The sequence below is a fragment of the Falco biarmicus genome, chromosome 9 (genome assembly GCF_023638135.1).
Source record: "Falco biarmicus isolate bFalBia1 chromosome 9, bFalBia1.pri, whole genome shotgun sequence".
NCBI classification, from domain to species: domain Eukaryota; kingdom Metazoa; phylum Chordata; class Aves; order Falconiformes; family Falconidae; genus Falco; species Falco biarmicus.
This window is the reverse complement of record NC_079296.1, coordinates 30,468,887-30,482,367: the sequence shown is the minus strand read 5'-3', so window position 1 is coordinate 30,482,367 and position 13,481 is coordinate 30,468,887. Positions and strand designations below refer to the sequence as shown.

Genomic DNA, 13,481 nt, shown 5'->3' with positions numbered 1-13,481 from the left:
AATGCTAAAATATGCTGAGTTTGTGACTCATTGAATTCAAGGTTAATTGAATCCTGCCCATACAGTATAATATTTTTAAAAAGTTGTTTTCCTTCAAAGAGATCTGTGAATGTGCCACTATTTCACATTCAAGCTATCAGGAAGCCATACTGGAAAAGGAAGTCAGGCCGTAGGTAATTTAGAATAATAGTATCTTTTTGATATAATTACATGGAAAGAACTGGGAGTTTGTCACCCTGCTTTTTTTCTCACTCGGTTATTTTTTTTTTATTGGCATTTGATAATTGCTTTTGCCAAGGAAAGAAATACAGAGTTTATAGTAAACTAGTGAAGAATTTTTCTAGTTTAAACTTCTTTAGACGACCTGGGGAGCAAGATGTGTTTTACGTACACAGATATTTACACTTCCACAGACTTTTAGATACACATTCTTTTACTGAGTTTTAAAATGGAAGCAGCCATGTTAATGCATTTGCTACTTCTGCTGTAGGCCTGAAGAAAGGTTTACAAACTGGAAAGCTTGTATACTTTTGCCAGCTATGCTAATGGGGCTAATAAAAGATACAGATGGCAGCACTGCAGGTCTTGTTTTCAGTCTGAGGAGCCCGCACGTAGAAAGGGTGGTTTTCATCGTGTGTACTTGGGAGAAGTGGGAAGGTCTGAGATGGCTGCAGGCCTATGAGCCACATCCCATGACAAGTTTATGCCAGAACGTTACAGCCAAATGCAAAGCAGTGGATGAACTAGTTGTGTGTGACAAAGCTGATGGATAGAGGGACTCTGGTTGTAGCCTGGCTTTTGCCTGCCTGCCAACCACAGCTTGTCATTTAAGTGGTGATGGGGAGAAAAGCCAGTGGGATTACAGAAAATGGATGTGACCAAGGCATTGCGTGGGTGTCAAAGCATGTGGTTTCCCTGTGCTGGCTGCATTCTTCTGTTAAACTTCTACTGTGGATTAGTGTAAATTAGTAAATGAAACAGTGTGAGGACATAGGCAAAGGCATTGGACCTTGACCCCTTACTGTAGCATGGTTTTAGCCTACTACAGCTAGTAGTCTCCCCCGCAAAAAAAAAACCAAAAAACACCTAGGTACAGTTTAGGCATTAGCATGGACCGGGGACAGGCAACTTGGATGTAACTGCCTTGTTTCAGAGGCAAGAGGAACTAAACTGTACAAATTAGCAGCCAGATCTCTTTCCTGGTTCTTAGGCCATTTAATTTACTGGTGTAACAGTAGTCTGCGAGTTCAATTGAGTTTGGAGGCACTTCCTGCCTTTGGAACAGGAAGCCACTGACCCTATTCAACTACCTTTTCCAAATTTAAGTGTTTTATTATGGCATGAGTGGGAAACCCCTTTTCAAAATTATTTCTAGTTAGTCCCATCTAAGCTCAAGCTTCCCCATCGCACTTGTTGGGCTCACAAGGGGAAAAGAGATGCCTTCTCCTCCAAACCCCTGAACCGGCTAGGTCAACTAATAGTATTTTCTAATATCAGTTTTGTGAGACTGAGAAAGCAAACTATGTAAATTATATTGCTTAAGTTTCATTTTATAGGTATTATGCAAGCACTTCCTTTTAAGTGACATATTTTGCTATGTAAAGATCATGAAGTCGTTAGCACCAAGATGCAGTCTTCTTACATGGGGTGGGGGGTGGGGGCAAATCCCTCAGTAGTTGCCACCTCCTAATCTACATTTGATTACTGTAAGCACTAAAGGAACAGTTCTATTCTTCCGGGACAAATCACTATCACTGCATTTGAGTTTTTGTGTTACACATCTTCCCTTAAAAATAAGTTGGCTGCAGGTTACAATGTAGTATCTCGTCGTCCTTCCTCCCCAGCTTTGAAACAAGCACACTGAAAAGTGTACTGAGAAACTGTTTCGCTTTAAGAAAAATCCAGTTTCAGGCCGTTTCCTCAGTAGCAAGCGCCTTGGGGGCGGAGAAGAAAGGCAGCACTGCGAGACAAGTTTCGTGCACTGGAAATGGCCGCCAGAGCGGGAGCTCCCTGGGTTCAAGGGCCCCGGGGCCCAGCAGCGCCGGCCGGGTAGTGCCGTACGGCCCGCCGCCCCCTCGGCCCCCGCACTCAGCCCGCGGCGGAGGCCGCGCCACGCCGCCGCCACCAGCCCGGGAGCGCCCGCCGCGCCTGCGCGCGCCGCGCCTGCCCAGCCTGTGAGGGGGCGCCTGCGCAGCGAGTCCGGCAGCGGTGCCGCCGCGGGCGCTCCGCCCGGATCCCTCCGCCGCGATGCGCCGGGCCCAGCGCTCCGCCCAGCGGAGCGTGGTGAGGGCTGCCGCCGCGCCGGGCCGCGGCCTGTGAGCGGGGCGGCGGGGGCTGCTCGGCCGGCATGGCGGGGCGGCGGTGTGCCGGTGGGGCGGCCGCCTTGGCCGAGGCGCCGGGCTGCGGCGGGGCGGCGGAGCCGGCTCGGGAGCTCTTCGAGGCCTGCAGGAACGGGGACGTGGAGCGGGTCAAGCGGCTGGTGCGGCCCGAGAACGTGAACAGCCGGGACACGGCGGGCAGGAAGTCCAGCCCGCTGCACTTCGCCGCAGGTACGGGCCTGAGGCCGCCATTACCGCGCCCGTGGGGAAGGGGGAGGCCGGGGGGCAGCCGCGCCGCGCCCGCTGCCGGGCCGCGTACGTCCGCCTCCCGCGGGGCGCGGGCAGGGCCGGGCCGCGGAGCAGCACCGGGTGTGCGGCCGCCGCAGCGGGGGGCCCGGGGCGCTTCGCCGCCGCCCGTCCCGCGGCTGGGGCCGCCTGTGGGCGCGACGCCCGCTCTGGCGTGGCTGCGTGGGTGTCACCCACGCGGCGGTGGCTGCTGCCGAGCGGTGCAGGTGGTGTCTTGTTGCTGTGGGTTTTGTTTCAGTAAACCTCAGCTGGTGTGGAGGACATTCGGGACTGGGGTTTGGGCTGTCCCTGTTGTGGCCTGTGAGCTCTGGCAGGTGACAGAGGGCCCAGGTTTTGCTGCCGTTGATGTCGGCAGGCCTGCTTGTTTTTAGAATTTCACCCGTGAAGGGTGCCTGTCAGATAACACCGTCTCAAAGCTCTTTGCCTTACTTGACAAATAGACTTTGTTAATTCGGGACTGAGATACGCAAACAACTGACATCGCAGAACAACTGCTCTCACTGGCAGCAGGCCAGAGGATTGTATCCCACCTTTTCAGACAAAGACCTGACTGTGGCAGTTGTTTTGATTTCATTACCACGTTAGATGTAGGACCCCAAGGCTGGCAAGCTGCAAAAGACAGCAGCCTCTTTTCAGATAAACAATATGGATATCAGTAAAGATGTTTTGTTTCTTCACTTGTTTTGGAAGAGGTTTCTACTTAAGGTGTCCTTTCCTTGCATTCGGTAGACTTAACAGGTCTGAGTTTTTGAAAGCCTCTTCAGGACAGATGCATTTCACAGATTTAAGAAACTTCATTAACAAGAGAGCCCTGGAGACAACTTAAAATACCCTGTCAGAGGAATACAGTATAGCAGCTGTCTTTTTACATGCAGCAGTCCTGCCTGTTCACTAATAAACTCTGAACTTCTAAATAAATGAGTACATTTTACAGCATGTTGGAGGAGTGAGGGGGTTTCTTCTTTTTCCTTTTTTTTTTTTTTTTTTTTTTTTTTAGTTTTTTTGTGTGTGTGCTTGAGCTCCTTGTGTGATGTAGTGATCTAGTTTATCTCTGTGGACAGGAGTGATCCATCTTGACTTTAAAGGACTCCTGATCTGTAGAAAGCTTATTCTTAAAAAAATGCATAGTAATAACTTCATGTAGTTGTTAGACTTTTAATGTTAAACAGGTTGGTGTGTAAATGGGAGAGGCCATTGCCATGCTTACATCTAATTCAGGCTTGATACAGAGAAATTAATTGTTCCTGTCACAAGACTGTAGGAGATGCCACAAGTTTCTGGTTAACATGTGACATAAAATACTTGTGTAATTTCTTGATTTAACATTCTTCCACTGCTCCAGGTAGAACTGCTGCTGTCAGCCTACCTGCAATAGGTGTGGTGTGAAAGATGGACATAAGTTAACTCCTGGATTTGGGGGTTTTTGTTTTGTTTTGCTTTGCTTTTTCCCCATTATTCACAACTGGAGTAATACTAACATCTTTTGTCTTCTGTCTCTAAAGGTATTACATTCCAGGAAGTAAAAGCAAAAGTCTGTTGTATTCTTGCTTTGTTTAGCCTAGGTGGCTAGGTGCTCTTCGAAAATTACATTACAAAACTTCTCTGACTAGTTTCATTCAGTTTTAAGACTTGTTTATGGAAGAGGTGGAGCCGAAACATGAAGATAGGTTTCATATTGCCCTTCTTTTTCTAGTGGCATTCTGGGTTCTGAACTTGGGTTCTATTTTTTAAGTCTTTTCCCAGATCTTACCTAGCAATTTAAAGAAATAAAAAAATTCCCGTCTTTCCATGTGTCATTTTGTAAAGGTGGATTTTAAAATATATTTAAATATATTAAAAAAAAAAACCCAAAGATCTGAATGTTCTCCTTGGGCATGTGTTATTATCAGAAGTAGTACATATTGGGATCTTGGTAAAGGTTGTTCTTTGGATTTTGTAGTACACAGTTATGTTTGTGTGTATAAGTTGTTCTGAAGCTTAAGTCCTCTCTCACCATAAGCTGCATATACTTCCTCAAGTCAATCCCTTTCATCACAGTGTATGTCAAACTTGAAAATATCACAAAGGTTTAGGGACTTGGCAGGAACCAAAATGCCCTTCCTGCAAACTAAAATTGTTTGAAAATACAAACACCCGGAGTAGGGGGGAAGAATTGGAGCTCAGTTGTTTCTGTTAGCTTTTTATCCCATCAAAATTAGGTTAAGGTCAATGATGATACAACAGTGACTGTAAAGAAATAAATATTTTTAATAAAGATACACAGTTACAAGTTTCTATTATGATTAATATTCAAGATTTGTCAGCTGAAAGATTGTGACTTTTTGGGGAACAAGTATAGTGAGCTGCTCATCTGTCATAGATGATAGAAGAGTCTGGAGGCCACGAGTAGCCCTTCTACTTTGCTGTAAGAAGTAAATGTTCACGATGTTGAGACATTTTACCTTGCACAGTTGCAAGCTGTGATACCAGTTAGTTGGTCTTTTGGTGGAAACTCAAGAGCCAGAATAACCCACCACCCCTTAAAAATGACAGGTATGTGTGGTTTTTTTAAAGGTGCTGGAATAGTTTTTGCAGCAGTGAACTGACAGCAAAGAGGAACTGTTACTCTAGGTACACATACATCCTTAAAAAAATGATGAGACAATACTTCTTTTCATATATGGTGCCCTCTTTTACACATGGTTCCACAAGGAAGTAAGGAATCCCCGCTGTGCAGTCAGCGTGAAGAGAAATTACAAAAACTGGTGTGATGCAAATGAGCTCAACATTAAAATAAGTACAGACAGTTTAGTGGTGTTGCTGTACTTAGGGTCTTTTCCAAACAGATGCAGGCTTTGCACAGAGAGAAGCTACGGGTTGTTCATGAACTTTATCTGATTGAACCTATGTAATAAACAGAATTCACCTGGATGCCCTCTAACACCTATAATGAGGTTTACTACAGCTGATTTCCAATTACACTATTGATTCCTGCTAAGGCTGGTGGTTTACGTTCAAAATCAGGGCTGTACATCAAAGCTTTGCGGGACAGGAATGCATTATGTACAAGAATGAGTGGTTTACCTACCAGACCTGTAACCTCTGGACAGAGAATTTGGTCAGAGGCTTTCTAACATAACTAATGTAGTTCTTGAAAACATTTTTTGGTACTGGAAGATACCAAACAGCCTGTCATCAAGTAACAGCTTTGTTGATGCATTTGCAGGACTGTGGCACTTGTGAAAAGAGTCATCTGAGTAGATCCTCAAAGAATTTAGCAAATTTTGAGTATACATTCAAACTAGAAGCAGAAATTTTTGAAAGTTTGAAGAAGAAAGAAAAAATCAGGAGGCCACATTGAAGAAAAATAACTATTAATAATATATAGTTATGAAAGCTAAATTTATTTAAGAATGAGAAATATGCTGCATGTAATTTACTATATAGACAATATGGCTGCATGGGTATATGTTGTGTAGGTGGGTACTGTTTTGTTTTTTTTTTTTGGCAGCAGAAATATGCATGCACAGTGAATATGGCTTACTGTGTCTGTACACATAAATACATATGATCCAGTTCTCATCTCAAGTGTGAGATGTTCGTGTTCTCTGTCAGGATAGGCAAAGTGCCTTCTATTTAGTTGTAAGGTGGGTAACTAATGCTGAGACTCAAAAGTGAATTTGCTGTACAGCATGTGGTTCTATCATAGTCAAGGTGCTAGCGAGCAAGATTTGTTATTAGTAATGTATTTTGAAGAATTGAAATACATCACCAGTATAGTCTTGTGGCTGTTACTTGCAAATACCTTGAAGTTCATTCTGGGACTAAAAAGTTTCACAGAAAATTATTTTTATAATAATCAGAAATCTGTGGGGAATGTGGTTCCTTACCAGACTTCTGAGGGAAGATAGAATTTGAAAAAAGGCTTTTCTGAGTAAGTTTCCTGGCCTCTTCATCTTTGGCATGTACAGCTTGTATATGAGATTTCTCAGCAAGTAGCATCCAGAAATTACTTAATAATGGCAGTTTTCAATTTTGAATTTTGAAAAATAGCGAAGGTGAAAGTGTTTGCTTCAGGATTTCGGTTGGTGTCAGGCTGGGGGGATTTACTGAACAGTCGGGTTTAGTGCAGAACATGCTGTGAAAAAGTTCAGTTGCAACTAAGCTAAAACTACAAAGTTGTAACTAAAATGCTGACACTTCTGCTGTGGTCACTCAGATGCTGGGTAGTTATCAGGAATAAACATAATTTCTAGGTTACAGTTGCAGGGACTTATACCTACCTGGGGGTGTTCCATGGATGATTTGTAACTAAGTTTAAATTTCCTACCATCTGAGTATGGCTGATGCTGACTACTGTGGGATGATTCAGTCTGAGGGAAAAGTTCAAGACTTCATCCCCGCCCAGTTCTTGATCTCTTCAGCAAAGTGGTTTGCAACTCAGATGTTTCAAGCCAGGAAGGCCAAGTCCTGCACACACATGTTATTTCCCAGAAGGTACTTGGCCCAAGTCTGATAAATACCAACACATGGGTCTTACCTGCCCTACTAATCCCTGAGACCCAAAGAGACCTACGTGAAACCCTTGAGGGATTTCCGTGGGCAGTGGCCTTTGGAACATAAGGGCGTCATGGCTACAAGCAGAAGTCTGAAGTCATTCTGGCCTTGTGAAGGTATTGGAGAAAACACAGATACAGTTTGTTGTCCTGGTTCATTTGCTGTTGTAAAAATGTGCAAGATACAGCTGAAATTAAATAATAGTAGCTATATAATTGTTTTATAAGAGCAGTTGCCTTATTAACGGTATGTCTAGCCCCAGATGTACAAGTGGGCATATTTTTTAACTGTCTGCTAACTTGAATGATAGGTTTGTTAAAAAAAGTGCCACAGAATATGTAAGAGCATTTTTGTGCTTCAGTTGTGATCAAATATTTATAATCATTTTAGGCATCACTGAAAATAGGCTTTATGAATATCTTTTACGTTATGGTTGTGCATACTCATATAATAAATTTCTTTAGTAGAGAATGGTTTCAGATAAACTTCTTATGTCCCTAAGTGTTTTCTTAAGTGAACATTTCAAAGGTGGAAACTGTGTGCGTATTACATTAATTATTCCTTAGAAAACAAATAGCCATGCTTCTAGTTTTAACTTGAGAGCAGTGCTGCTTACTTGATTTTTTTGTAAAAAAACAAGCAACTTGTTTCTGTAAAAGGCAATTTGTGTTCCGTGAATCTTTTTTAAAAAGCTTAGGACATAAATTGCATATGCATTGGTTTGTAGCCAGTCTCATCCTTACTCCTCCCAGGGATCATCTATTGGTCCATCCACAAACTGGCTGTGAGTTGGCAGAGTATCATACAAAATATTGTTCAGACTAATAGCCATATAAAATTACTAAAAAAGAGAAGTTTGTTGTTTTAATCTCTGTATGTGGGACAGGGAATTCTCTTACCCCACTCTGACACCTTTCCTTCCTTTATCTCTTCCAGGTTTTGGTCGGAAAGATGTAGTTGAATATTTACTTCAAAGTGGTGCCAATGTCCACGCACGAGATGATGGAGGCCTTATTCCCCTTCACAATGCTTGCTCTTTTGGTCATGCTGAAGTTGTCAATCTTCTCTTGCGGCACGGTGCAGATCCTAATGCTCGGGATAACTGGAATTACACTCCCCTTCATGAAGCTGCCATTAAGGGCAAGACAGATGTCTGCATTGGTAATTTTCTACCACTCATCCTGTGACCAACATCTCTTCTCACTGTGAAAAATCAAAAACTTTTTAAAGACCATTTATACTCTATGAAGCTATGGCTGGTATAAGGATTAAATGTACACATCTTTCATAAACTTGAATTCATATGCCAGATTTAGAAGAAACAAGGTTTTAGATCTGGTTTTGATAATTGCCCAAGTATAAAGATTCATATTGACATAATGAGGAAGGAGCTTTAGAGTGATGTGATGGAACTAGATGCTCTTCTACTTCAGCCTAGATTCTTCTGCTGCCTTCTGCCGCTACTCACAGTGTAGTGGAAAGAACAAAACTGGTTTCAGTAATGGATTCATTCTGTCTTTATGTGTAGGAGCCATGTTAAATTAGTTAAGGATAGGAGCTAAACTTAATTATATTGACCACCTGTTTTGTCTACACACTTCTTAAGAGTTAGGAAAAGGCAGAAAGTTAGATATGTCAAGAATAATTTTTTGATTGTGTGGTTTGCTCTCCTTTCTTAAGGAGCAGATCTGGAAAGTTGTATATGTAGCACTGTCTGATTGGCCCCAAAATGAGTGCAAAATGCAGGGCCTGTTACTGCTGTGTGCAGTTCAGGGCTTAGTCACTCGTGGGTTTGAGGCAGCATGCTCTGAAGCTGATGTGAAGTAGCTACTGGTTTTTGTAGTGTCTGTCAGTCTTTCAACTGATATTGAGATTGCCTCCTGCCAGTCTGTGATTTCTGCTCTGCTTTTTTCTTGTAAAATGTGTCTGGGCATGTTTCACTAGTTAAACTGTTTGCAGGTGACATTAAGGAATTCTGACAGTAAAAATTTGAGAGGGGAAGTTAGGATCAGTAACTGGATGTTTCTTTTGTTGCTTGCAATTTACAGTAATGATACATTTCATAAGCCTTGTCTTGTAGAATTGTTGTCTCATGGAAAACTTTGGCATTTTATAGTACTGCTGCAGCATGGTGCTGAACCAACCATCCGGAACACAGATGGAAGAACAGCTTTGGATTTAGCAGACCCGTCTGCAAAAGCAGTGCTGACTGGTAAGCGATAATCTTTAGATTACATTATGACTAATAACAGTCAAATTAATGTAACACTTTATTTTAGTTTTTGTCTTTCTGATATTGCTTCTGTCTTTTGTAATTCTAAATAGAAATTCCCATATGGCCTTCATCATCTCAGCTGTGGGATGTGTTCTGATTAAATAGTTTATTGTGCTAGTTCAGTAATGGACTGTGAGATTTTTAACACTTATGTTCTCTAAAATTTTAGAAGAGGAGCATAAGTAGCAGACTACATATGTAGGTACTCATTTAACAACTCCCTTTTGTCTTCCAGGTGAATACAAGAAAGATGAACTCTTAGAAAGTGCCAGGTATGCATGTTTGGAAAATATCTGGAATTTAGTTATATTTTCAGAATGGTATGTAATGTGTGTATATGTGTGTGTATATATATATAGGCTTCTGAGCTGGCATTCCATCTAGATGCTAAGCTTTGGCTGTTATCTGTGAATAAAGTTACAAAACCAGTTACATAAATGCATTTTTGCTTTCCCTTTAATGCTGGCAATACGGAAGTGAATGTGTTACTTCAGATCTGCTGAACATTATAGCAAGGAAAAATATAAAAACATAACAAGCTACTAAAAACTGGAATAAAAATATTTCTGCTTATTTCATATCTTGTTTTTCAGGAGTGGAAATGAAGAAAAGATGATGTCTCTTCTTACACCATTAAATGTTAACTGTCATGCAAGTGATGGCAGAAAGGTATTTTTGTTTGAAACCTCATTTAAAATGAGTTCATTCTTACATGTTTTACCGTCACTGTTTGACCAGTTTTTAAGAATGTTAAACATAGAATCTATCTATTTTCTTTAATATATGTGAGAAAATAAGATTGTAGCTTTCTAGCAGCTGGCTGATGGTTTTTGTTTGTTTTTAATCATAAAAGGACTAATTAGGTATTTCCATCTAGGAGCAATAAACAGACACCTTTTCAGTTGGATCTAATGCTTGACCTTCATATCTGCAGTGATGAAGAAGGAGGCCTTTTCATAGATTATTGTTGCAAATGCAAAGAGGTGCACACAGGCCCCTTATTTGCCATATACCTTAGGCAAGTTATCGTAGCTGTTTCAAGAATGAGCTATTCATTCCTATAAGTATTGGTAAAAAACTATGTGAAAAATATTCAAAATCTCTATTCTAAAAAATCATGATTGTCTCCTGGGTTCAGCCCCTAGCCTACCAAAGGTTCATATTACTGAATATCAGTTTGTGGTGTCCTTGTTGTTCTCATTAAGTATATTTACTCAGTCACTTAAGTTTCTTTTTCAAATTACTTTCCCTGTCCAGGATTTTGTGGTAAGATATTGGGATCTCCAAAACACCTATGCATTTCTGTTTTCTTATCTTCTAGCTCTGAGACTCATCCTCTAGGAACTGTACAGACCCGGTTCAGTTGACGGGTTTTTAAATGAAGAGGATAAGATTTCTCTTCACTAATTTGTAGCTCTGCTCTTGATGCTGCTGATGGGAATGCTGGAGTGGGTTTTCTAGAAAAGATCATAAAGCAATTATCTGACTGCTCTGTAGAGTGTGAGAATTTAGAAGATTGTTTCCCCCATGCCCCACTAACTTACTACACTCACAGATGTGCGTAACAATCTCTCTTGATAATTTCCTAACTTATTGGTAGGGAGACCTCTTTATAATTTAGCAGTCATTGTTTCTAATAGCCATCTTATTTCCCCTTTCACGAAGGACATAGTTTGTCCTAGCAAAATATGCTAGTATGCTAGTATAGGTATGGTAAGCTAAAAGACAAAAATGGACTGCAGGCATCAAAAATCCTTTAAGAGGGTCTTTGTTGCCAGAATGTATTGGTGATGGTGTAAATTCAGGATTTGTGTTTATGATGATTGTGAGAGTAGTCAGTAAACAATGAACATAGTTATCAAATGTTTGGTTCAAGCACTCTCTTTTAATGTTGCAAGTGTTTTAAGGATTTCAGTAATTAGTACCATTAACAAGTTTTGAAAAAAAAAATAAAATCAACCCTTGATTTTGTGTTACTGATTACTTCTACATTCTGTCATTTCAGTCTACTCCTTTACATTTAGCAGCTGGGTATAACCGTGTAAAAATAGTACAGCTCTTGCTGCAACATGGGGCTGATGTACATGCAAAGGATAAAGGGTAGGTTCATTTTTCCTTTGTTTGGAATAAACATAATTTGTTTAAAATTGAGATGAAGTAAAGGATAGTAATACTATTTTAATGCTGAAGAATTTCTAACCTGAGACAATTACGTCATCTTTAACCTTTCCGTTGGGACAAAAATGTAAAGTGTAAAGGCTTAAGACTTGTGAGTCCAAATTGAGCTGAACATAGAACATGTGCCTTTTAGGTATCACTAGCCAAATTATTATCTCTTGTTTAATAAGGTATGTTCATACACCACTGTGAAGTCAGCATTATTTTGATGATTGAAGCAGTCTTAATTTTCTTTCTACTTTTAAGTTTCTGTTGCAAAGAATGTGATAAAAAATGAAGATCTGTTTCCCAGAGGTTTTATTTGGTTATTATGTCAGGAAGTGTAGTGAAATACAGATGCACTAAGTTTGTTTAGTTACATAAAATATAATGAAAACCCTATTTTTAAAATATGTATTTAGGCACATGAAAGATTATGGAAAGCAAAATCTTACTCCTCCTTTTTCCTAGGATCACTTCACAGCTACATAAATAGCTGCCTGATCAGACAGTTTTAATTGTCCCCTTGGGGTTGGAATTCACTTTTGTCTTTTCTCCCTTACTAGCCCAGTGAAAGAATTCACTTGGGGCAATTTCTCGCTTGCTCCCAAGTTCCAAGTTTGAGAGAGTATGAAGCTGGCTTTAAAACCTCTGCAGCTCTGCTGTTACTGTAGAATATCTTACAGTTACTTAACCATTAGCCAGTAAGACTTGTTTAGTTTCCAAGGGAGGAGATAATCTTATGGCAGTGTTCTTGTGAAAAAGGAAATAATTACTGTCAGTCCTGAAAATCCCCTGCAGATAGTTCTTCCTGCTTAGGGTTTCAAGTCTGAGCGGAACCATTTTGTTGCAGTAAGTGCAGTTAATTTCTCATCTTCCGATTATTTTAAACATTCACTGTTCTGAAAAATGATGACAGGATTTTCTGGGTTCTTCTCCAGCTTAGTGTTTCCCCTCAACTTAATTTGAACATCTCTGACACTATTTGTGTAAAATGTTCAAGGTGCAGCACAGTACCATTTGCAATGTTGCAGAAGCATTTGGAACTGAAATACACATACTAAGACAATCATTCTTCCCCTTTCTCTCCTATGTAGAGATTTGGTGCCACTTCACAATGCCTGTTCCTATGGTCATTATGAAGTAACAGAGCTTCTAGTAAAGGTTGGTCTTTGAAGAGATTAAATTGCATATTACTAAATAAGAACAGTTTATAATAGAGTAATGCAAGTGGCATATTTTTTTTATATTGTACTGAAATTACAAAACTTAAAAGAATGATAGATTGCTTTTGCTGTACATCTTGGTTAATGATTATTAAGATGGAGCTACAGAATCTTCTGCTTGCAAGGAAGCTTTTTCTTTATAAATGTGCTTTCTGGTTTTAACTCTTTCTGCTCCAAAGTTGAATGTTTTTATATTGCCAAGTAAGTACTTCTTATCTCAGCCTTCCCCCCTCACCCAAAATCCACCAAAACCAGCAATATTGTGAGTTTGACAATAGAAAAGCATTTCAGAAGACAGCGTATTAAAAGGTTTTTGAAAAGAATGCTGGTAAAGATTGTAAATGTTATAAAATGAAAGAGTAATCAGTCTTTTGAGGGAGTGAACTTTACAACATCAATTCTGGCCCTGAATTGTAGCCTTAACTCCAAAGAAAGAAAAATGTGTCAGTTTTTCTAACATAAGCGAACTCACAGAACTGAAGTGGCTTACCTGGGTTATGTTAATCTTTAAGATAGAATATGATGCATATTACGGTAGTGGCTCAAAGGTGTAGCCTGCATATATCTGTGAGTGTTGTGCAGCAGGGGACTTTTGAACTATGCCTATTCTCCGCTGTTACAGCAGAACATGGTCATTATAACAGCTGAGGGTGTTCTGTTAGG

General features: G+C 40.6%; 1 protein-coding gene across 1 annotated transcript in view; it reads left to right on the top strand.

The window, feature by feature from the left end:
* Positions 1 to 2,199: 2,199 nt before the first annotated feature.
* TNKS2 (tankyrase 2) overlaps positions 2,200 to 13,481 on the top strand; it is a 32,763-nt gene continuing 21,481 nt past the window's right edge. The window contains exons 1-7 of the mRNA XM_056351364.1: positions 2,200 to 2,549; positions 8,097 to 8,321; positions 9,277 to 9,372; positions 9,671 to 9,707; positions 10,029 to 10,104; positions 11,441 to 11,535; positions 12,690 to 12,756. Of these exons, the coding sequence (XP_056207339.1) occupies positions 2,348 to 2,549; positions 8,097 to 8,321; positions 9,277 to 9,372; positions 9,671 to 9,707; positions 10,029 to 10,104; positions 11,441 to 11,535; positions 12,690 to 12,756 (798 nt within the window). The 5' untranslated portion in view covers positions 2,200 to 2,347. The remainder of the gene's footprint in view (positions 2,550 to 8,096; positions 8,322 to 9,276; positions 9,373 to 9,670; positions 9,708 to 10,028; positions 10,105 to 11,440; positions 11,536 to 12,689; positions 12,757 to 13,481) is intronic.